The sequence below is a fragment of the Pomacea canaliculata genome, linkage group LG12 (assembly GCF_003073045.1).
Source record: "Pomacea canaliculata isolate SZHN2017 linkage group LG12, ASM307304v1, whole genome shotgun sequence".
Classification (NCBI taxonomy): Eukaryota; Metazoa; Mollusca; class Gastropoda; order Architaenioglossa; family Ampullariidae; genus Pomacea; species Pomacea canaliculata.
The window spans coordinates 5,371,176-5,394,673 of NC_037601.1; the positions used below are offsets into that span (position 1 = coordinate 5,371,176).

General features: G+C 37.0%; 1 protein-coding gene across 1 annotated transcript; it reads right to left on the reverse strand.

Moving 5' to 3' along the window:
- Positions 1-2: 2 nt before the first annotated feature.
- On the reverse strand, positions 3-23,417 carry LOC112553239 (probable phospholipid-transporting ATPase IIB). The gene is given in 31 exon segments (XM_025220332.1): positions 3-1,264; positions 1,660-1,863; positions 2,282-2,339; positions 2,959-3,050; positions 3,053-3,198; positions 3,459-3,547; positions 3,754-3,818; positions 4,897-5,041; positions 5,393-5,581; positions 6,268-6,438; positions 7,564-7,613; positions 7,616-7,646; positions 8,346-8,438; positions 8,821-8,982; positions 9,465-9,598; positions 9,601-9,636; positions 9,639-9,726; positions 10,284-10,321; positions 10,324-10,339; positions 10,590-10,755; positions 10,936-11,006; positions 11,408-11,497; positions 11,773-11,922; positions 12,426-12,506; positions 13,028-13,174; positions 13,946-14,113; positions 14,645-14,758; positions 15,195-15,345; positions 16,961-17,149; positions 22,617-22,672; positions 23,323-23,417. Coding segments are annotated over 30 exon segments (3,321 nt in total). The 5' UTR covers positions 22,667-22,672; positions 23,323-23,417; the 3' UTR covers positions 3-1,127.
- Between the last annotated feature and the right edge of the window lie 81 nt (positions 23,418-23,498).

Consider the following 23,498-nt stretch of genomic DNA (forward strand, 5'->3'; position numbering starts at 1 on the left):
CAGCACTGGAAGCAGTTTTTATTGCACAAAACATTGTGTCCTTCAAGATTTCACAATTTCCTTATTCATCCCCATTTCCCCATACTTTTAGATGCATTTTATATATATAATCTGCATTTTTTTCTAGATTTCTTCAGATCTTAAGCCTAAAAGAGAAAGCAACTTCACCACACAAACTTAGTCCCTACAAGCAATGAGACTGTATGTCAGCTTATTGTAACCTTGTGCTGCATACCTCTTTAGTGCTGCCTAAGGAGTAAGAAAATCCTGAGGCACAGCTGGATGGTCTTGCATGTCACCACAGAAATGAATGGGTATTTGCTTCTAAAATTCTATCCACATTCCCACCTCTGCACCATCTCATGAAGTTGTATTTCCATGTCTTTAGTGTGCTCTTGCACTTCCTGTACAGCAAACGTTTTCACAACTACTGCTCAGTTGCACCAATTTCATTGAACAAGGAAAAAAAAAGCCCTACTTATAGGAAACAAAAATTGTGCCTGCAAACTTAGAAATGTTATGGGTTTACCAGAGCAGCACAAAAGTATCAGCAAACCTGCATACTGCACAGAACTTCTGCAACTTGGTTGTTATTTTGTGAAACTGATGTATTCTTATAACGAAAACCAAGGAATGTACAAATGAAGTTATCCTCACTACCAGTAAAGGTATTAAAAATTACATGGATAACACTATAGATACACTGCACAAGAAATAATGTCAGAAGGGTTATACAAAAGGGCACTCTGGAAGTATGAACATTAATGTGGACTGGCATGAACAGTTGCATTGACAAAGAAAGTATTATCTACATTAACACAGCAACACTGATGAAATATAAATATTATTACAATTATTTTACCGTGTTAATTTTACAGTAATGGGATTAAAAAGTGTCCTCTTCTTCCTCAAAACGCCTCTTGCATAATGTAGCAAAAATATGATCTAACATTTTAGGTATGTGGGAAGGAAATAAAAAGCACCCAAAATATAACCTCCATGGGAACAAAACCTGGGGAGTTTCTGAAAGGAAAGGGGGGCAGGGTTGACTGTTAAAGCATTGTTTCTGCTGTAAGCTGCACCAGACATTTGACAGTTCTCTTAACAGCCACTGGAAGACTGCTGTCTCATGGTGTGAGTTTAGAGTACACTGGAGGAGAAAACTTCTTGCGAAGATACTTCAGAATGTACAGTGGGATGCAGCTGATGGATGTTATAACCAGCACCTTCCAGTAGAAATCCCATGTCTGTAGAAATGCTGAATCTGGAAATAAAGCAAGTACCCATGAACTCAGCAATATTCTTAATGACAGAAGCAAGAACATATGTGTGTGTATAAGTGAGAACATGCTCATAAAAATGAATATACCTAAAGATGGGTAAAAATGTGATTGGTGACCACACATCAAGCTTTGAAATGATCTGGTTTGTTTATGAGTGAATCATTTCATCAAAACCTTTAACCTTATTATACAAAAACCACCATTTTTTTGGTCTGCATATTGTAAAAGAACAAGGACTTTTTACAAATACGTCTAAACTGAAAGATAAAAAATGAGGGAAATTTGTGTAGGTGGGTTTTTCCATCTTTTCTTCAGGCAGTGAATACTTAACATTTGGACAAAAAAACCATATAAATGATAGCATTGGCATTCTCACCAAAGTAGTCCTTAAAAAATGCAAGTGAAACAATGTAGATGGACAATGAGAGGAGCATGGAGAAGACCATCAACCAGTGCCAGGTGCGCACAGTCAGCCCCACCATCAGCAGTTCGGTCAATATCAGCGCCGTGAATGTGATGGACACTACATGGATAAACTCCTCCTCAAACAGCAGGAGTGCTCCATACATAATGATACCACCTGTAGAATACATGAAAGTTTTCCAGTGGTCTTTGGAGATCATACAACTACTGTAGTTTAATTATAGTCAAATTCCAAGGATGAGGCTGGTTATAGGAAAATATAATTAATAAGTCATTGACACAGCTATTAAAATAATTTAGTTATAGTTCCGTTGATTGACTAACCAGCGCAGTTTATTCCAAAGGTTGTCGCAAAAATGACAAAGTTCTGGCTTTCAAAACTCTATAATGCCTGATTCATCTTACAACCAGTTGGGGTAATGAGACAAGTTCCATATAATCATTGCAGATTTCTTGTCTGAAAGTATCCTGAAGAACAAGATGGATCCAGACAGCATCTGACAGTCCTTTTTAACATTATCTATATAGTATGGCACTGTGTTCCCAGTATTAAAAAAGAATGTTTGCCATCTTACCTTGGTATATGCTGATGAGAACCCAGATGAAGAAAGTTTTAAAAGACAGGGAGCGACCCTAAAACAACAAAACCATCAATCGTTAGAATTTCCAGTCATGAATCTGGCTTGAAGTGAGGTTTCTGATCTTTTAGCAACATTGCAATAAAGGTCTTCTCTCACACATGCTGAGCAAACAATTTACCTTCACCACTCACCTACGAACATTTAACAGTTATAAAGTTTGTTAAAACCTGCAAATTATTTACTAAATATGGCAATGCAGGAAAGTGTGTCTTCTCACAGACATCTTATGTTTTGAGAATTATGTTTGATTAATTCTCCTGTGTTCAGGAAGTTTTATTCCTTTCAGCTCAACTTGTAGCAAACTAGCAGTAAAATTAAAAAAAAAACAGGCCTAAAGAGGTGTGAATTTATAGAAAATCTATTGTTCTGCACTCTGGAAGAAAAAAAAGATGTGTTCCAGACAAGAGTATTTTGTAATCATTATAATGCTATTTATACAGCACATTTGCAGCTAAGATTAAAGTGCTTAAACTATAACCTGGGGGAGGGTGGATTGTAGCATATGTAGCACATGTGCGTGCACACATACAGTTAACAAAGACAAGACAACTGATCTGTTAAAGCACACGAAGTATTTTTAAAATTAGATTGAAACTGCAAGAGATCTTTACCTTTGTGAGGTCCTTGTATAGTTCTGGATAAGTCATGGCAATGTCTGCAGACACATCCTTGTCCAGCACCAGGGAGAACACCGGAAACATGTGTACACTGTGGCGTAGCCCACCACAAGGAAGCCCGGAAAGATATTGATGGAAGCAAAGTAGAAGACAGAACAAAAAACTACCTGCATGGTAGTGATGATAAGGCCACGATGGATGACAAACTGACTCAAGGCAGCAGACCTCTTGTAGCTAGTAACAGAGGAAATACCAAATTATACTTTGCTTCTGACTTAAAAAAGACATGCAAACTACAGTACTCTATTCTGGTTGACTCGATGGACTACATCGAATTTTCCTTAACCTCCACATCTTATTCTGTCAGGACATTTATGATAGTCTGTGTAGAGAAAACTGCTATGAAAATCCATGTCGGTTTGTTGCTATCTTCAATAAGGAAAAGCCTTAAATGAAACTCTGAGAGGAAAGACAACATGGCACAAATGACACACCTGTTTCTGCCATGAACCAGCAGCAGACGTCCAATGTGGCTGAACTGTGTGATGGAGAAATCTGCAGCCAGAGAAGCTTGTTTCCCCTCCTGTATCATCATAACATTAACATTAAATTAAATTCAACAACAGCCAAAGAGATCAACAGGAATCATCATGCTACCATGAACAGTTATGTCAAATACAATCATAGATTAAAACAAAATTAAACATAAATAAGCTTCCAGCTCAAATAACCAACCAAACATCAGAAGGACAATTAGACCAGTTAAATACAAGCTAGGATGCATCTTACCTTGCCTACAATACCAACGCCTGCATCAGCAGCCTGGATCATGCTCACATCATTGCCACCATCGCCTGGCACAGAGTACAAAAACAACTTTGACATTTTAAAATGCTCCTGTACAAATATTGTGCCTGCTTCAACATACAGGAGCAGCTTAACTCAACTTCTCAGATGACAACTTATTGTCCATTAAAATTCAACCATCTTTCTTGTGCACATTCACAGGTAATAATTATAATAATTTATAAAGCCTTGTTACAGCAGTTCATGACACACACATAAAAAAGAACTCATAAACACATGCACATATATATCTACACACACAGACACACACTATGGGAGGAAAAAAGGTAAGTTTTAAGAGAATTCTGATGGAAGAGAGAGTAGGTTTCCAGCAAAGATGGAGTGACAGTTTACTCCAGATAAGAGGAGCAGATGAGCAGTGCATAAAGAAGAAGAGTGGTGTGATCACTTTTATTTTTAGGGAAAATGAGACAACAGCATTATTTTGAACATGCTGGAGAATTTACACCGTACAGTGAAGAAGATCAACAAATAGAGCATTATAATAGATGGCGTTGGAAATGATAGTGACATGACTTAGCAGTAATAACCCTAATCCAAACTGATGCATGGACAGAGTGTTGTTGAATACAACACCAGATCATCAGGCAGAAGATGAAAGGATTTGAAATAAGAACATAATAAGAATAGGGCACTTTTATCATGCAAGACTGGTTGCATTCTCTGCACTGATGAGCAATAATAAAGAAATGATGTTAAAAACACTGGAACATGGAGATAAAGAGAAAACAGCTAAATACTGGAAATTAATTCTGAGAAACGTACAAAAATAACAGGTAACAAGGAAAAAAAAAACAACTGAACAAGCAAATAGGCTTTTGGTTTGAAAGCTAATAGCATATATTTGTTTAAAAAACAACGAAGCTGCCAGTCATTTGAATTGTGGATGAAACAAATGTTACTGAAGTGGTCAATAATAATGAGGTAATAATCGCTCTATTATCATTCATGCAAATTAAATACTAGACAAGCCCATTATGGCAAGGAGAAGAGAGCACTAGAAACAGATTGATATGAAATACAGTGTTGATATGGGGTATAGTTACTGAAGCAAAACTGTGGTACCTATTGCACAGGTTCGCTTCCCTGTGTGGATTTTAAGAAGTTTGACAATGTCAGCCTTCTGTGTCGGAGAACAACGACAGACCACAACCGCTGGGCAGTGGCAGGCCAGCTCCACAAACTCATGTTCATAGTATTTCAGACATACCTGCACATGACAGTGTAAAATCCCCCATATATCCATTTAAAATGCATTCAGATTTTGTCTGTTGACAAACTTTAGCACACGAATCTCACCACAGCATCAAGACTGCTTGAATCCCTCTGTCATAAGGCCACATGATGGCATGTGTTCACCATCTCTGAACTTGTTCTACAGTTATTTTAAGATTCATAGAAATTTTAAGCTTTAAAAACTGGGAGTTTCCAAGGTCTATGTCTCACAGTCTTTAACTCCAACTAAATTGATCTTTCTATTTTTCAGGAAGTTAGCAGCCATAGGGCAGATTATCTTGTGTAACTATCACTATTAATGTCTTTCAAGATCTTCATCACATACCTGTAGCGAATCCCCTGATATCACCAATGCTGCATCATTCTTGCGTCTCAGTGCATTTAATTCCAAATGGGCCTGCCCTCTGTCAGTGACACGATTCAAAATATGGATGTCCTGTGTGCGTGAGACCAGCTTGGAGCTTTTGGCAATACACACAGCTGTCTCTAGCTTGTCTCCTGTCAGCATCCATACCTGTTACAAAAAAAATTTCATGGCTGTGCAGCCATACATTCTGTCATGACTGAATAGAGATGTTTCAACACATTTGTGATGGTTTTTTAATTTTAAGCTTGGAATTTTCTTCTGTTTTTGACATTATGTCTTTTCTCATGTCATGGTTTGATTCAATAGCCCTGCAGAATAAAAATATGTATGATCCTATATTCCATACAAGGGATGGGTTTATTAAGGTGGTCTTACCTGTATGAACTACTCATAGTTCACTCTTTAATGGTCACTAGATGGTCAGAAATTTAGATTTTTCTTTCTAAAAGAAATCTATACATAATTTTCAGACAACAATATGCCTTGCATGGCTACAATCTATTTTTTCAAAGTCAGTTTAGAATCAACCTTTAGCTGTATTAGCCAAACAGTTTCATTATCAAGGTAGGTATTACCCCTATTTTCTCAAATCTCAAAGATCAGAATCATACAAGAGTCATAACGTGTCTTCAGTAGCGTAGTTCAACTGAACTCTCATGTGCATCAGGCTGGTAAGAGAGAAACAGAGAGGCAAGATGCTGTATGCAGAGTCCAACCCTACACACTGCTCATCTATGTATCTAATTTTTCAAAATTCACCAATCAGTTTAGCTTACAGAAATGCAAATGCCAAGAAAGTAACTGTGCAGTCTGCCTGTTAAGTTCCTCCTCACCTTGATGCCTGCATTACGCAATGTCTCTAGTGTTGGCCGTACGCCATCCTGCAGTCTGTCCTCCACACCAGTTAAACACAACAGCTCCATGTCGCGCTCCAGTGACTCCACCACACCCTGAACCCGCGCACTCCTTTCTTGCAAACTAAGTTTTGCTGTCTGGTACCTTGACTGCAGGCAAAACAGTGGCCAAAGTCTTTGAAGTGGAAATGTAATAGTGTCTACATGAGCCACAGAAATCATAAGGTGTTTCAGAATCCATGCATACACATTTCAAAACCCATCAGGACACGTGTAAATTTAAATTAAATGTAATTAAAAATAAACGAACGACTGGAAAAAAATACTGACTTCTGATAGTTTAATAGTGATTTACTTAGCTGATTCTATTGTTGTTTTTAGGTTAGAAGATTCTAAATTAATGTTCATACAATCTTACCATGATGTTGTAGGTGTATAATGGTGTTGTTACTGTACAAATGGTTTTATATCTGATAACATGTTTTGTGGTTTTGCTATGATGCAAAACTTGCCTTATTTTTGTCTTACAACTACTTTTTTTATGAGTACACATCACACCTCCCAAGTTATGCTTTGCCTGATTTAGAGCTTAACCTACATGTGAAATTCTGATTTTATGGTCCGCCCCATAATATAAAATCAGTCACTACATTAATCACCATAACAAGATGAATAATATATATGTATCAAAATATATAAATCACTGTATATGACACATAATTAAATATGAGTACGAGCTTAATGAAGGATAATAGTACAAAGGCTTTGTTAAAGAACTGACTGAGTGACATAGGTACAGGCGGTTTATCCATTACTAGTTGTAAACTGATGAAGTTTTAGATTTCGTTGACTAAGAGGATTAGCACAAAGAGACTTTTAAAAAAATTGATGTGGTTAACATATATTACTTTACATAGAGCACAGGACTCATTCAGATTTTTGAACACTAGCTAAAAAAATGTCTTGACCTTAGTTTTCGATTCTCATGAAACTGGTGGTTTGTTTACCCCCAGCTAATGAAAGCAACTTGCAGGCGATAACGTCAATCTTTCAAGTTTTCTATAAAGCATATAATATTATTGTTATTTTTTTTCACATTGCTTTCAGAGTTTCATAAACACAGAACATTAACGAAAGTTTTTTTCCTCTTATGGCAAATGATTTAGCCCTGGTTTAGCCCTTAAACAAGATTTTCTTCTTCATCTTGTTCCTAGTTGCCCCAGTGAAGCATAGGGCCGCAATAAAGATTTTACACACAGAAAATAAGGAACTAACCTCAAAATCCTGATACTGCTCATCTGACAGCACTTTCTTCGCCACAACAGTGTGCGAAAGCCTTCTCTGGCCATGTTGCCACACTGTTTGATAAAAGATAATATGTGGTGACAATCTGACTACATGGCCAAACTGATGTATGATAGATAACACCAGAGATAGCTAAGCGAAATGTCTTCCTGCAGAGTTCTATAAACACTTGTCTTTCTATAGTGTCCTGACAAACATAAGCCCTAACCCAGCGGTTCTCAACCTTTTACTTGTGACGACCCCCTTAGCCAGCAATGTAAGCTAATTTCACTAATACCGGTATAAGAAACTTTAAAAAAATGACCACCTTCGCGCCCCCCTTGTAAGCACGTGGGGGCGCATCCCCACAGGTTGAGAACCGCTGCCCTAACCTGTTGCTTCTGATGGCACTACCCACTTCAAAGATCTTAATACCCAATATTCAATGCATGAGATTTTAAAGACCCTTAACTGCCCATGTTAGCAAAAAAGAAATTGAACAATTGTTTTAAAAATCCAGGCTTAGTTCACACTCCCTTAAAGTCATGCCCCATAGCACATAGTTTACTATTTTGTGTAGACCTGTTTACTGTTAAGATGACAAACGTATGATACTTCTGGAAAAAGCATGCAACATCTGGGAAAATGAAAAATCTTGATCTAGTGCATTTAATAAAACAATGTAATTCATCACATTTTCTGTATTTCATGATTTCCCACAATTGAGAAACCCATAAACAGATCTGTTTTGTGCCTTTGCTAATTTTCCATACCTCTTCCTCCAGCCAATCATTGTATTGGACAATAGACTGCATCACAGTGTCTGCTCCTTTCAAATAAAAAATAATTTCTCCACTTTCCTCCTCCTGCAATACAGGGACATGTACTATAAAATATGGATTCATAGGTGTATGTGCACATGTGCATACATACATGCACACATACACAGACCCCCCTTTACACAAAGATGAAGTTATTAAAATCAGCAAAAGGTGAGAATTAGGATATGCAAGCAAAATTTACTTCCAAAACTGTGCTACAAGTGAAGCTCTAGTGCACAAAGAACATAGTTTCAAAGACAGACAACACTTGCTGTTTCATAATCATTGGAATACGTATCAATTTTTCAGTGACAATTTTTCAATTTAACAGTGACCATGTGAAGAAGTGCAATTAAAATGCAGCCAGCTCAACTATCTATTGCTTTCGAAGCTAACTCCCTCTTGCCGCAAAAACTCTCTCTCTGACCTTGACAATGATGCCCATTCGTTTGGATTCTGAGGTAAAGGGAAAGATGTGCAGAATGTTGTAGCTAACTGGCATGCCCGTAGGAGTGCGCAGCTGCATGCTGGTCAGGTCCCGCCGGATCAGCGTCAAGCCGACACTTTCTGTCCATGACACAAGTGCCACCTGCAGTGATGGAAAGCATATTGGTGTTGTTATATTATTATTAAGTATATTATTACATTATATACAATTATATATTGTATTGGTGTATTTGCACTGATCCCCTTTTGATGGATTGTGAACTTTTTACAGCTTTTTCAAAAAATAAGCTTTTTGCAGACTACCCGGTGATCAGCAAAAAAAACCACCTGAAATTGTGGTGTGGATAGGAGCATTTGCAGCCTGGATTACAAATTTTCAAATAACTGAACAAGCTGGTAGCAGCTACTAGCTATGTATCATTCATCATCCCATATGGCAACACATTTGTAAGTTATGTTGTGTGCATCCATGTGTGTGTATGTCATTCTTTGTAAAGTACCACGAGCTTGCCCATAGGGCAAAAATATGGCGCAATACATGTTACCTTTATTGTAATGGAGAACACTAAATATACTAAACTACTTCTTGGATTTAATAAATAATGGAAGATGTTCCAAGCTGACCTCATCAGGACTGGAGGCCTGGTACGAGACTGTCTGATGGATGTGCTGGTCTGCCTCTGGTGCCATGGCTGCTTCGCTGTTCTGTGTGGCACCCTGCTCATACACAGGTGTGACATTGTGGCACAGAGCAATAGCCGCACAGCTTCAAAGACACGTGTCACCACAGTGCGCGAACTGGTCCTGATGTACGTGTAGGTGTGGCAGACCCTGCTGAGGACTGCTGCTGTATCTGTGTGTAGGCTGTTTTCAAGTGAGAGGCCACCTATCAATAACCCAAAATTATTCTTTCAGGAACTAGACAGCTCTGCTTAATATGGATCATAACCAGCATTGAATTGTGTTTTAGATGTCTTCTTTCTAAAATGGTGTAAAATAATTAAACGTTTTCTCAAATGAAAATTTTTCCTGCTAAGGGGTGGGATGTAATTATTCTGTTTAGTAGGTAGTTGTAAACAATGCATACCATTCAGCATGCAATTGCAGTTTCAAAATATGATGTATATCTATATATATATGATTGTTATCATATTCTGGTTTGTATCTATCATTGTTTGTATCATGGCTAAAAATACTCCTGTGGGCTTATAACCGAATAAAGAAGAGAAAAAGCCCTTAATTAGGCAGGGTAGATACCCTGTCTTTAGTTGACAATAAGAGAAATGAAATCAGAGATGATAGTACAAGCAATCTTTAAGCAGGTAACTTGGTAAGCAAAATGTCACCTGGTTAGCACAGAGGAACTTTTAATATGTCACCGTTAAGTTTTATAGGGATGGGGAGGTAGGGAGGGGGAATTCAGGGCTGCATAAAAGTTGTCACCTCATCAGCTGTATCCGAAGAAAAAGCCACGGTTCCAGGTGAAGTTTCTTGAAAATCTACAACAGAACAACAGACGACAACTGAAAGAAAACCAAAAACATTATAAACCTAAGATGTGCTAAGACTAGATAAACTATCAAAAGCAGATTTCCTGGCTGTGAAGATATTCTGAATAAACAAATTTGTGCAAAAATGTAAACTGGTAGAAAATCGTGGTGGAAACGAGAAAAACTGATAAAATGCCATTTCTGCAGCTGTTAATTTATAGAATCATATGGGGTCTGCACTGGGTGCAGCCTTGCTCACCATTTCATTCTGTGTAAGAGTGCCTGTTTTATCCGACATGAGGTAAGTAATACGACCTAGTTCCTCTGGAATAGTGGTGCTGCGCACAGCAGTCCCAGGCATGGCTTTGTCACGCTGTATCACCCAAGAATACCATGCCTTGCCCATGTCTAGGTTGACACGCAGACTGCAGATAGATAAGAAAAGAACAGTCACTTTCGGTCATTTTCTCACGCATTCTTCAGCAACCATACAACCAAGAATAATGTGTTCGCACAAATACACACAAACATGCACATGCATGCAGAAAATAAAGACACTTGTAATCAAGCAGCCAAGCAATTAGCAACGATTACAATAGTCTCACCTGATAGGAATAATGTACGAGAAAAGAAGAATGAATCTGAAGAGGTACCTATACCAAGGCCCACCAAAGCCCTGAAACGAAATCAAAGCATTTGGGAATGAGGAATTTGAGTTGGACATAAAACCATGTATCAACGTCATTAATTTCATCGTACTCTGGATAAGAAAGCTGAAGGTCTGAGGTGCTTGTTTGGTAATGAATGAGTGATAGCTGATAGTTTTCTGCACTTTTGTTTTATAGCACTAAGGGATGTATTTGCTTTTAAGCATTGTCCATAAACTTACAAATCAAATCCAAAGGACTTTTTAAAATTGTTGTAGTACAAATTAAAGCTGCCTTGCCTACAACCATTACTTATTAGAAGTCCCTGCAAAAACTCTGTAAGTAAATCGGTCAAGTCTACACAATATACCTCTTTTAAACATCTGCTTTTTATTTTCATTTCCTACTCTGAAAACAGACTGCAACTTACCTTTAAAATCATCATAAGAAGGGACAGAATCATGACAGCAAGGAAGAGCAACTTTGTCAGTGTGTTGATCTCTAGGTCTACAAGTCCAAGCTGGAGAGAAAGAAAACAACAGTTACTTCTGTAACTGCCACTATTAATTCTCCTTTTATCACTAACTTGATCCTGTAAAAATATTTAGATCAAGGGACTAGAAACTAAGCTTGTAATTAATTTGCAAACTTATATACAGTAGGTAAGGAAAATAATAAACTTTAATTACATATTTACTCTAGAACAGCAGAACCCAAAGTTGTTTAAATAGATTTTGCCATTCAATGAACTTCAACTACAATAAATGGATAAGAATGACAACTCCTCTAAATTACCTTACTGCTGGGCTGAGAAGTGTTCATTACACTGCGCGTTTCTCTTCCAGTGTAAATGACAACACCAAGAGCTGTGCCAGAAGCCACTACTGTGTTGGCCCAAAGTGTGTTTTCAACTGACAGAGAATCCTCAGCAGTCCTGCCATCACTCTGACACAATATACATATACCAAAACATATATCAGCAAGCTTCTGTTTCTACATCTCTCCTATGGTGAGTTGCTATGTCTCAGTGCAAAGAAGTCTTGACCACTAAACAAGCGTAAAAAAAATAAAGAAAAAAGTAATGTCTTCACTCCATTTAGCCTTTAGAGTTCAGAATACCTAAAGAATGTCACTCCTCTTCCCTCTTAATCTTTCTGGTGTGGTGTGACTAAGCTCGAGTATAGCTATTGAGAACTTTGCATGCAGACCATCACTATGGTAATGAGGATACATTGCAAAGTTTAGGTGCAAATTACCCAGAATGCTGCTCACTAAATCATTTTCTGAAACATTGCCTTCCTAACAGACCATAGTTGAAATGTGATTAGCAAAGACATTAAGAAAGTAAGTCATTAAGTTTGCATACCTTGAAACATATCTTTATATGATGCAAACTATTAACTCATTATTATGGACTATCAGCTAAATCTTCCAGGAGTCAGACTCACTCTTGTAAATGTCCCAACAAAACTGTGGATGTCCTTCTGTGGTTTTTCTGCATAAACACTTGCAGTGATGTCTAAAATGTCCTGTTAAAAGACATTCCCATGTAAAGACCATAAATATCTCAATGCATTAGTAACACAGGCTTTGTCTTTATGTGCACCTACTTCAAATAAGTTGTACATGTATGTTCAGAGTCACAAAAATAGACCTCTCACTTTTCAAGACACACTTCAGAGAAAACTTCTTCAGATGACTGAGATTGGTTAGTTTACTAGAAATTATTTATTGTGATCTATGTTTTATAATAATAAATGCACAATGTGTACAGCGAATAGTCACACTCACAAAGGAGCATGCTGTCAGTGCTTAAGACAAGTAGTAGACGTGGACAGGATAAAAAAGATGGAATTAGAAACAACTATGCAGACAAGTAATAAAAGACTAAGAATACACAAAGTATGTGTAATGGTAATAATTCTTACACTTTACCAGGTTTTAGTAAGAAGTTTATCACTATCCAGGCAGTTCAGAATTTGTAGGAAAAAAAATTGGATAAGGTACATATAGCAGATAAAGCATGTAAGTCTCCTAAGCAAGTACTCACAACATTGCTAGGAAGAGACTGGGTTGTCTGCACAGCTAGGCGAAGTTTCCAATCTGTCTCACCATCCATCTGGTCTGTGCGGATGAAACATGCACCATCCTGTTCTGTTGTTCTCAAGAAAACCATGTCAGCTGGTACTCGTTGGTTCTAGACAGTAAAATTAATTCCATGGAATGTGACAAACCTGTATGTGTCACATCTTTGATTTCATGTGGCAATATTTATTTTTCTGAGTTAAAGGATAACTCGTAATAAAACTCAGAAAAATAAACATTCAAATTGATAATAAACTGGCTCAAGAGGAGTGCTCTATTTTGTCTCATCTGTGGATTTACATTTACTTTGATATCTCTTGATTTTTTTTTTTTTTTTTTTGTACCTCTGTTTTGTCCCAGTCTCTATGCCTTTGCAAGTCATTTTAACATACAGCTAGCCATCTTCATCCATTAACAGTCTATGCGGCTTATTCTTCATCTTGTCTGAGGTTTTTGGCCTCATAGGATTAATTGTTGCTATTTCAAAGCAAATTTAACTTTTTCTGATCTACAGTCCATGTGATTGGATTTTTTGCTGATTAGATTTATTACTAGTTGTTGACCACGATGTTGACCAAACTCCTGATGATAATATGTGCTTTGTACCATCTTATTTTATGAAATTTCTACCCCTATTTGTGCTTTGAGCCTAGTTTAAATTGATGAAATGCACTAGAAGTCAAACTACTTATGTCTTACAATCTTAATAAAGATAATATTACATTTGAGTCAAGTGCATTTCACAATAAGTAATATGCTCCATAAGAAACACTTTAAAGGATACAAACCATGTGATTTTATTTTCTGAAACAACTTTCAGTTTGGCTGGAGACTATTAAGTGCTAATATGGACAAGCAAAAGCAAGAGAAACGATGAGGATACCTTATCAACAACAATGAGATCTCCAACTTGGATGTCAGAACTGGGCACATTAGCAAACCCATCTCGTGTAAGCTTGCGGTACTTTTGGGAGTTAGCTTCTTTGTCTCGACGATATCGCCGCCAATCATCAATTGCTTCTCGACACATTGTGACAAAAAGCACAAAGCCCTGAAATAAACAGAAGAGGAACTAAATTAAGCTTTTTAAACTGAGAAAGTGAACAGAGATAAAAAAACAACAACCATTTTACATTACTTTAATCAAAGGAAACCAGGTGACCATAAAATGCTGATAACAACAGGTTTTACATTTGCATCATACATGCAATCAGTCTGCTGTACAAGTAAATAGTAATGTGCACCAAAAGTAAACAAGCTTCCATGTACCTGTATTCACCTGCACTCCATTATTCAATATTCATACAATTACATCTTGTCCATCTTGCACCTATCACACCTATAATATCTTAAACAAAAACGGTTCAACAATTTTGCTTTGAATTCCAATATTTTAAAAGCAAACACCAGTCTTATCACATTTATGAATAACATGTTTGGCAAGACAAATTTGCCATTGGTATCTTTGGTTTTCCAAGGTTGAAAATCTGCTCACCTTCATCTTATCACAGGAACCTAGAGTATGAAAATGACTTCACAGAAAGCATATTAAAAAGCTCGTCTATCATGTCTATCAGCTTACCAAAGGAGCCCAATAGGTGTAGATATAGCCTATGCGCACTGCAGGAATTAGCTGGGACAGCGCCATGATAAGGAAATACAGATTGAGAAAAATCCGGAACTGCTCAAAAAGAACCTGGCAAAAAAAGGACCAAAAAAAAGAGAAAAAAATTAAAAACTGCAAAACTAGCTCAAATGTTCACTCATAAATCTGGAAATGGTGGAAATGAATGGAAGTTTAAGACATGACAGTTTAAACTTTACATTAATAGCATTTCTCATCGTTTCTTAAGGGGAAAAAATGGAAATAATAAGAAATATATCCCAGATGACTGTACTGCTGCATCCTATGCACCTTAGCCAACCAACTTAACTCTTTACAGCTTCTTAGAACTGAACCAGTGAAAGCACATGGTTTTTCTGTGAAGAGTTGAGGGACTCCCAGTATTAGGACCAAAGTGAAGGACGGAGAAAGGGAATAGATGAAGGGAGGGGGAGGAAAGAAAGAAGATAAAAAAGAAGTTAAGAAAACCAACTGCTGTTTCCAACCCTTTGCTTTACCCTTACACTACCTTTGGTATAAAGGTGATAATACTGTATTTCTGGTTCCGTATGACATTCTGTGGGTATCTTTCTGAAGGACCTGTTGCAAGTCCAATATAGACTGTGCGAGGTTTGAGCTCCCTCGGCTGCCGACATTTTGCACAGAGTTTGCTCAAGCAGCTGTAACACCAGAGGATGCCAACCAATGAAATGATTTTAACATGTTTATATCCTTTTGTATTCCATGTTTATTTCAAGTGTTTTATTCCTCCACCTAAAATAGCTCTTTTTTGATATATCAAGAAATACAGAGGTTCTATTGATATGTCATTTTACTAGTTGATAGTATACACACGTATCTCCTCAAAAGTTCGTTCCAAGCTTAAGTGCAGTTTGCATTCAGGTATTTCAAATTGTTTCATAGTTCACAGCAGAAATCTTTAAAGTTTTTATTAAATGTTGCTTTCTAATGTTTGTTTAGAAAGCTAATAAAGCTAGCAAAAATCAGGAAGAGAGTCTGAATAAGACAGAAGTTTCTAGACAAGATGAATCCGCAGTTTTTGATGGTGTTAAGCCTGGACCACAAGCAATGCAGGTTAACAACAGTTTATAAGTTATCATTTTAATATGGAAAGAAGCAGTGGAATAGATGCACACCATCTCCTCCATCACTAATTTACACATCCACACATGTACATGCATGCAAGCAAGCACATACACACTCTCTCTCTCCCCCATCCTCCCTTGTATGCAAATTTTCCTGCTCACATAATATTAGGGATTGAAGTGACTTGAGTGGGGGGACCACTGACAACATGCAACACATAAGTAGCTTTCCCTTTTTTTCTGTGTGTCTCTTATCTTTACAGAACTGATCAATACATTAAGCTGCCACAGCAGTTCTTTTCAGTCTGACTTTTTTTTTATAATTTACCCTCCAGGTGTTGTGTCCAAAAAACACACTCACCTTAAAAAAAAAACCAAAAAAAAAAACTGAGGCCTAATACTTGACTGTGAAGGAGGGGGTTATCTGCAGCTGTTTCAGGCAACAAATCAATATCCCTGATCCAAAACTAAGCAATCAACAGGTGTGCACCCCTTACACAGGGAAACGGTACAGCTGAACCTGCTATTAGAGTACATTTTCCTCAATTTCGTCACTCAAATATAAACTAATCATCAAAGTAAACAAAAAAATCCCCCTGAAGTATTACTCTCAAAATAATGTAAAACTACCATTATCAACTTCAGCCATCTTAAAAGAAAACATTTTTTAAGTCTTATACTTAAACCAGATTATTTGGCCTTTCAATGGTTGCATGACAAACATGAAAATAAGTGTTATGCTGCTATCTGCACTTTATCACACACTTCATTTTTATTTGCCACTGTACTAGAAGGACCCTGCTCATGCATTTTTGTTTCCAAATAGCTATTGCTCTGATATAAAGAAACCACAGTTTAAAGCTGAAAATGTAATCATTTCAATAAATCAGTTGTTTTTTTGTATAGCTCAAGTGTTTTCCTTTCAGTCCATTCATAAATACTAACACGGGTTAGTATAGTTGCAGTGCATTAAAAAACATTTATCAGGCAAAGTTCTTTATCTGAGATATCTAAACCCTAGTTATACCATGATTCTAGATCTCCTAATAGCATATAAATGCATTACTGATAAACATGCATTCTAACTTGCTCCTGCAGTTGTACTGACAGCTCTAGTTCCATTAGGAAGCAGTATGACCCATGAACATGACCCAGATGCAACAATAACAAACCAGATGCAGTTTCTGACCTTGCACATAAATTGAACCATCCTTCGGACAAAAAATATCCAATAGAATTGATACGAGACCGCCTGCGCCTGCGTTCTTTGACCAAGCGGTCACTCTCGTCCATTTCAAAACTGTCGCCACACATCAGTGGAATTGAGTCCAGACACTCTTCTTCAGAATCATCATCATCAGTACTAGCTGCAAAAGGTCTGCAAGAAACATTATTCATATTAGACTCTCATCAATTATATGAAAAGAAACAGAACACTTAAAATCATTCTCTTCCTGTTTATAATGTCACACAATGTTTTCAGTGGTGTTCATTAAACACTTTTCTTTTGTGTCATTAATTTGGAGGAACTAAAAGTAATAATATATGATTATCTCTGAACTGACTTTTTTATATCTAGTTTGATTTGAAAGTAAAACTATATTAGATCTTATAATTTACACAGCAGACACAACAAATTTACACTTGGATTGCAACACAAACACACGATGTGCAAGCAAGACAGAGATGAGGCAAACTTTAAAAGCTTAGTGACAGGTACACATCTGACTTATTAATATAGTGCAGCACTGTGTGAGGAACAAAAATAACATGAGGGGATAGAAAAGCAGGACAAATCAAACTTTCTCCAAAGAGAGCTCAGAGACTGTTTAAAAACAGGCAAAATCAAGTCACTTATAACAGTTTTCACAAAAAAATGATTTAGGTATTTTTCTCCACTTTCAAGTGACAAAGCAGGACATGTGCTTACATAAAGAAAATTCTACCATTAGCAAGGTTACTGAAATTTTGAAGGTATAAACATCAATATTAATAAGCTGAATAATAATAAATGAAACATTACTGCTGAAAATCACTAAGGCAAGATAGAAAAAGGCTTTAACTTTAAACTTCTGACTCTTATTAAACGTTTATAGTACTACAAAAATCATGATCAAATAAAATTAAAGGAGACATTCTCAAGTTTAACATCTTATTGATTTCTTTTTCATAATTTTCTCAATGTACAGAAATATCACATCTGTTAAGCATCTTCCCCATCTAAGATTTTATGGTTTTGGGGTTTTTTTTCCACATTAAATGGTATCTTTGGCAACAGCTGTTCCCACTATTACTACCTGCTGTCTCTCCCTTGATGTTCCCACAAAAGAACAGCTCTCTAGCTTACACTTGTAAGAGATGACACCACCATTTTCACAATGCATTTTTTCATAACAGCAGTCTCTCTTCAAAATACTACCCCTTTATTCTATAACTTGTATTTAAAAAGCAAGATTAATTTGAAGGCTTGACCAAAAGACAAAACCCCACAAATGAACAAACAAGTAAGGGGAAGTATGTTAATAAAAATACAGACTTTTCACTGGACCCTCTCCATGATGTGTTATGACAATGGCAACAGACAAAGTGTTAAGTCTCCGAAAGGCAAAAACATCCAAATAATTGTTATATGCAGTTCACATGAAGCAACGAAACACTCAAAATTGCAAAGCCATCTCAACACTTGCCAATATGGCTGTGTGTAGTGCACTTGCAGCCTAACATTAATTTTGTCACCATGACCAGCATCGTAGTACGCTTTGCACATGGCCTGCCAGTGCATGCAATGAACTTTCTAACATCCAATTACACGGGTTATGGCTGACCTACAAATGTAAGCCACTAATTGCACACCACTAAGACCTCAATAAGTTGAAACCAACTCAGTTAAGTCACAAACACTGTAAGCAATAATATCTGTGACAAAAAAAGCTGTGGTCTGACTGCTGATCACCTAAAAATAAACAGCAGACAATTAATTCAGAATCACCTGTGCTTACAACCAGCTATCCTGGCCACAATGACAAGGCCTCAGTCTGCACACACAGAACACAAGTTCATGACTAACAAGTAAGAGGCTGTTTCAGAAGATGCTGATGTCAACATGGATTCTTTGCAAACCCTTTATGTAAAAATGTCAAGTAAAAGAAGACTGAAAGAAAACAAGGAGTATTCTAATATTTACAAAAATTGCACCTGAAAGTGTGTCGTGTCCTAAAGAAATGAATGATTCATTATATATATTTTATGTCTCATGTCAAGGAAAACAAATCCACTTTAGCACTTTTTCCTTTTATCTTATAATGGCACATATAATGGTCGTATGTTCCTGTTGTTTAAAGTAACTCAAGAGTGGCTTTAATCTCTGAGACATTGCTGATACTCCAATCACACCATGCACCCTTTCTGGTTGCATAGTTCACGTTCTAGATTAGAAAATGGTTATTGCAAAGCAATGCCTCATTGCTTTAATTTCAGTATAAACATCGAATGCCCAAGATTGCCATCTAGTCAGACTAACTTCAAGCCACCAGAGGCCAGGTGCACAGTCATAGTAGCTGCATGCTTGCACCTAGAATTAGTTGATACAAATAAAATACTAGCAGTTCAGCTGACTTGTTAGATGTTAACACATCTTTTGGGCTAAGCCCTTCAATGTCAGACATTCTCCATGCCAGGCTCTACATAACTGCGCTAACCAGAGTGACTGGTGCTGGTAGTCAAATGGTAACATTATAGCTATGCACAAAACAATGCTCTATACGACCAAAAATAAAAAAAACTAGATTGAATAATCGGGACTGTATCACCATTTGAAGTCTACATTCCTCAATGTATTGACTACATAAGTATTTCAAATGCCTGATCAAGTATATTCTATAAATTACTCAACATTAAACCTGCGTAAGTTCTTGTTTTCTTATTTTTAGAAAATAACTAGCAAATGTTTTCTAATCAAGCACATGTATCAAAGGTAGCACCTATGTGGCATGCATGACACATATTTGATTTTCTTCCAATGCATGGTTTAAATAATAGATGCTACTTTATTTAGTTTTGAGATTATCTCATAATCAGGCACACATTCACACACCAACACAAACACACACTTTCACAAACCTACCCAACTACTAACCTCCAACCCATCTACCATTACCTATTCTTTATATCTATTAAAGTAGATGAGACTGAAAACACATAATTGGGCTTTAAAATATTTAAGGAGGGTATTAATCAATAATAATCATAAACATTTTTATAGTGCTTTTCCAAAGATTTTCTCACAGCATTTTACAGAAGTGATAGACAGACCTGTCTACATAAACGGAATCATAAACACCATGTACCCATATTTGCATGTAAGGGATACACTCATGGTCAGGAGAGGGTCATAGTGGTCTCTGTTCTGAAAAAAATGTGCCTTAACTTTGGACTTGGATGGTAAGAAAGTCAGAGTGATAAGGGCTGACAGGCAATCTGTTCCAAATTGATGGGGCTTGGTAGCAGAAAGACCTCTGGCCATATCTCTTAGTCTTAGGCAATGTTTAAAAAAAAAAACGATTGCTAAAGAACAGTCTAAATAGAAGTCTCCATTGATCCCCACTGAAATGGAATCTGTGCAACCTCTGAGTACATGCAAATTACTAAAGCAGTGTCAAGGGACCAATGAGTACAGTAGCACAATAAAATAATGGTGCCTGATAAAGTATCTCAAGGAAGAAAAAAACATGAGAAAAATACTCCAGGCCTTTTCCAAAAAAGCATCAACAAAAATGAAATACCTAGCAGTTGCATCTGCACTGGGAGAAAGGCAGGGACAATTTAATGAATTTAACTGAGCTGATGTATTTTATTAAATCCTTCTTTGCTACCATAGGACACCCAACTGAGATAGCTTCAAATGACAATCTTATATTGGATTCTACTCACAAATAATTTTCTCTTTAAATGTAAGCTGAACACAACTCTTTTTTCCTAGCTCTGGTAAAAGAAAAAGATAATTAAACACCTCACTGTACATTAATTAAGGACTTTTGGGTACAACTATACTTACTATAGGATACACTGGTAAAGCACAATTTTCAAACCACAAAGTGGGGGCAGGGCAGTGAAAAGGTGGAGAAATTGAAGTTTTATGTCAAGCCAGCAATTAAAGCTGTCATGGCAAAGCAGCAAGCCTTGTCAGGTACCATATGCAAAGAGTGTGCATGGTGAGAGTTGAGCCCAGGATAGCTAGTCTTCACTGTATTGGTGAAAGGCACTGATCACTCTGAAGGGAAGAGGAGAGGGATGAAAACGCAGAAAAGATAGGAGACCACCAGCTGAAGGATGGCATGTTTAAGTCAGCCCATGAAAGCTTCAAAGCTGGTCACTGTGGAAAGACACTAAGGCCACTGAAAGAAAAGAAGCGCCTCAAATTTGTCTCATGTGATGTGAGGCCCAAAATTTTTCATATGATGTGAAGCACATACTGGAGGTCTGCATGAGTAGACAGGAGCATCCAACTTCGCTGGTAGGGTATCACCATCTCTTGTTAGCCTAAGGGCCAGACCAAAAATGCAATAATACCACAGCAAAGTCACTTTGCAACCAAGGCAAGCCTGAACTTGCAATCAAAGCAGCTCACAGAGGACTGGTATAGTATGGTCAACTTTACACTAACAGAAGAAAATGTGAGCAGTGCTTTAAAAGTGGTGGAGCATCTGTTGATGACAAACATTAAACTAAATTACAGACTGGATGCAATCTATCAGGTAGGACTTACACCATTTCAGAGAGGCTGATACTCAATAAAGTCGCTGAAGAAGCAATAAGTCAAAAGCAATCAACAAATTAAGCATAGCTAGCACTGAAGTATCATGTCGCAGGTGGACAGCAAATCACAGAGTACTCAGAGCAGTGCAGAGTGCAGTCTTTGTGGGATGGTGATGACAATAAGCTCTAGTAGATTGTGGTCAGCTAAATGCTTTTCTAATTAGTGAATAACAATGTTTTAAAGTATTTTGGATAGAAAAAAGTTTGAAACAGGATGATAATTCTTTAGGACTGGACTTTAATGGTGGAATGATAATGGTTTATCTAATGTAAGACACAATATCAGTTGACAAGGAATGGTTTATAATGGATGAGATGACTGGACAGCCAATCAGGTCACTCAAGTAAGAGAGAGCAAAACTAACTCCATGAAAGATGCTCCTGAGAAGATAGAGAAGTTGGGACTGTCAAAAGTGATTTATTTGAATTATTTCTGGTTTCAATGTGTTCAAAAACTTAAAAATTTTATTTCTCTGAAACTTTTATGTTGCTACAAAACTGATCAATGAAGAATGTGAAGCACATCAGTAAATTCAACAAGTGTTGCTACTAAACTGCAGGATGACAGACTTGAATGCTTGAGAAATTCACTTAGATTCAGCAGACAACATTTCTTAAAGACTTAAACTATATAGCAAGTGATAAGGATATTCTTGAGGAGCAAACTGCATTGCTCTTTTTACATTTAAGATTGCTGTTATGACTAAAGGAATCACTAACAGATGAAAGCACATTTCTCATTTTAAGCACATAATTTTCTCAGAACTCTTTTGGTGACAAAAAACGTAAAGACCCTTATTAAGAATATGAACTTTTATGATAACAGTGCAAGAAGATGCTAAAGTATAATTAAGCAACTTAGTACAAAGAAGAAAAAACTTTTGTAACAGTAGCATGCAATGTGCTCATGGACACAACCTGCATGGCAGCATGAATTTTCTTCCTTAATAAATGTGTCTGGTAAGTTTTGGATGCAAAACTGCAAATGCAATGCAAAGGAGTCTGGGAATTTTCGAGCTGTCACTTCTTACCCACTCTCATCTGCATTAACCTTAACATGCAGACGTCTTGATATCCCCATGTTGAACTGACGAGGAATAAAGAGAGCATTGGCAATGACAATTCTTTATTACATTTAGAACACTACATTATCATTCTGTTTTATTCTTCCGTCACTTAATATACGAGAAAACCAATGTAAAATGACTGATTTTGTGATGGTGGTATAGAGTAACAAAGCGCAGACAACGTTCCCTCCCCCTCCCCGACCACCTCACCTACATACACCTGAGGGTCCGATGACGACAATTCCAGAAAATTTAAACAAAATCCTTTGAGCACTGCATTTTAGCGTAAGATTTCTCTATATTTACTGAAAAACTACTGTGTATAACTATTAAACTGTTGCCAAAATATCTTGACTTTACTTCCTGTAGTGTTTCGAGCTATTTCTTTGCAGATCAAGCATGCACAAATTATTCGATCACTAAATTAAACAAATAGATACTGAGTATCAACGCCTAAGACCATTTAGATTTTACTCGCTGTTTATTTCTTCAGTATCATTAGTACGGTGTAGCGCAGTGGCGAATTAAACGCATCCGTGATAACCAATATCACAGTAAGAATTTCGGTAGCGAAACTAAAAACGCAGCATTTTCTACGATAACTTTACATTTAACAGATTTTTTGGACACTAAAAAGAAAGAAAATGTTTAAAAAATGTATAATTATTACCTTGATCTCCGTGTTACCCGCAGACTCTGGCGTGGTGCTTTAAAACGTTTAGTGTAAGGCATGTGTGGACGAAAACATTTCGTCTGTCTGATTCATTATCACGATTATAGCCGCTTCTATCATCAAACACGTAAACGGCATCTCGTGCTAACAAAACTTCTTGTGAATAAAAGTAA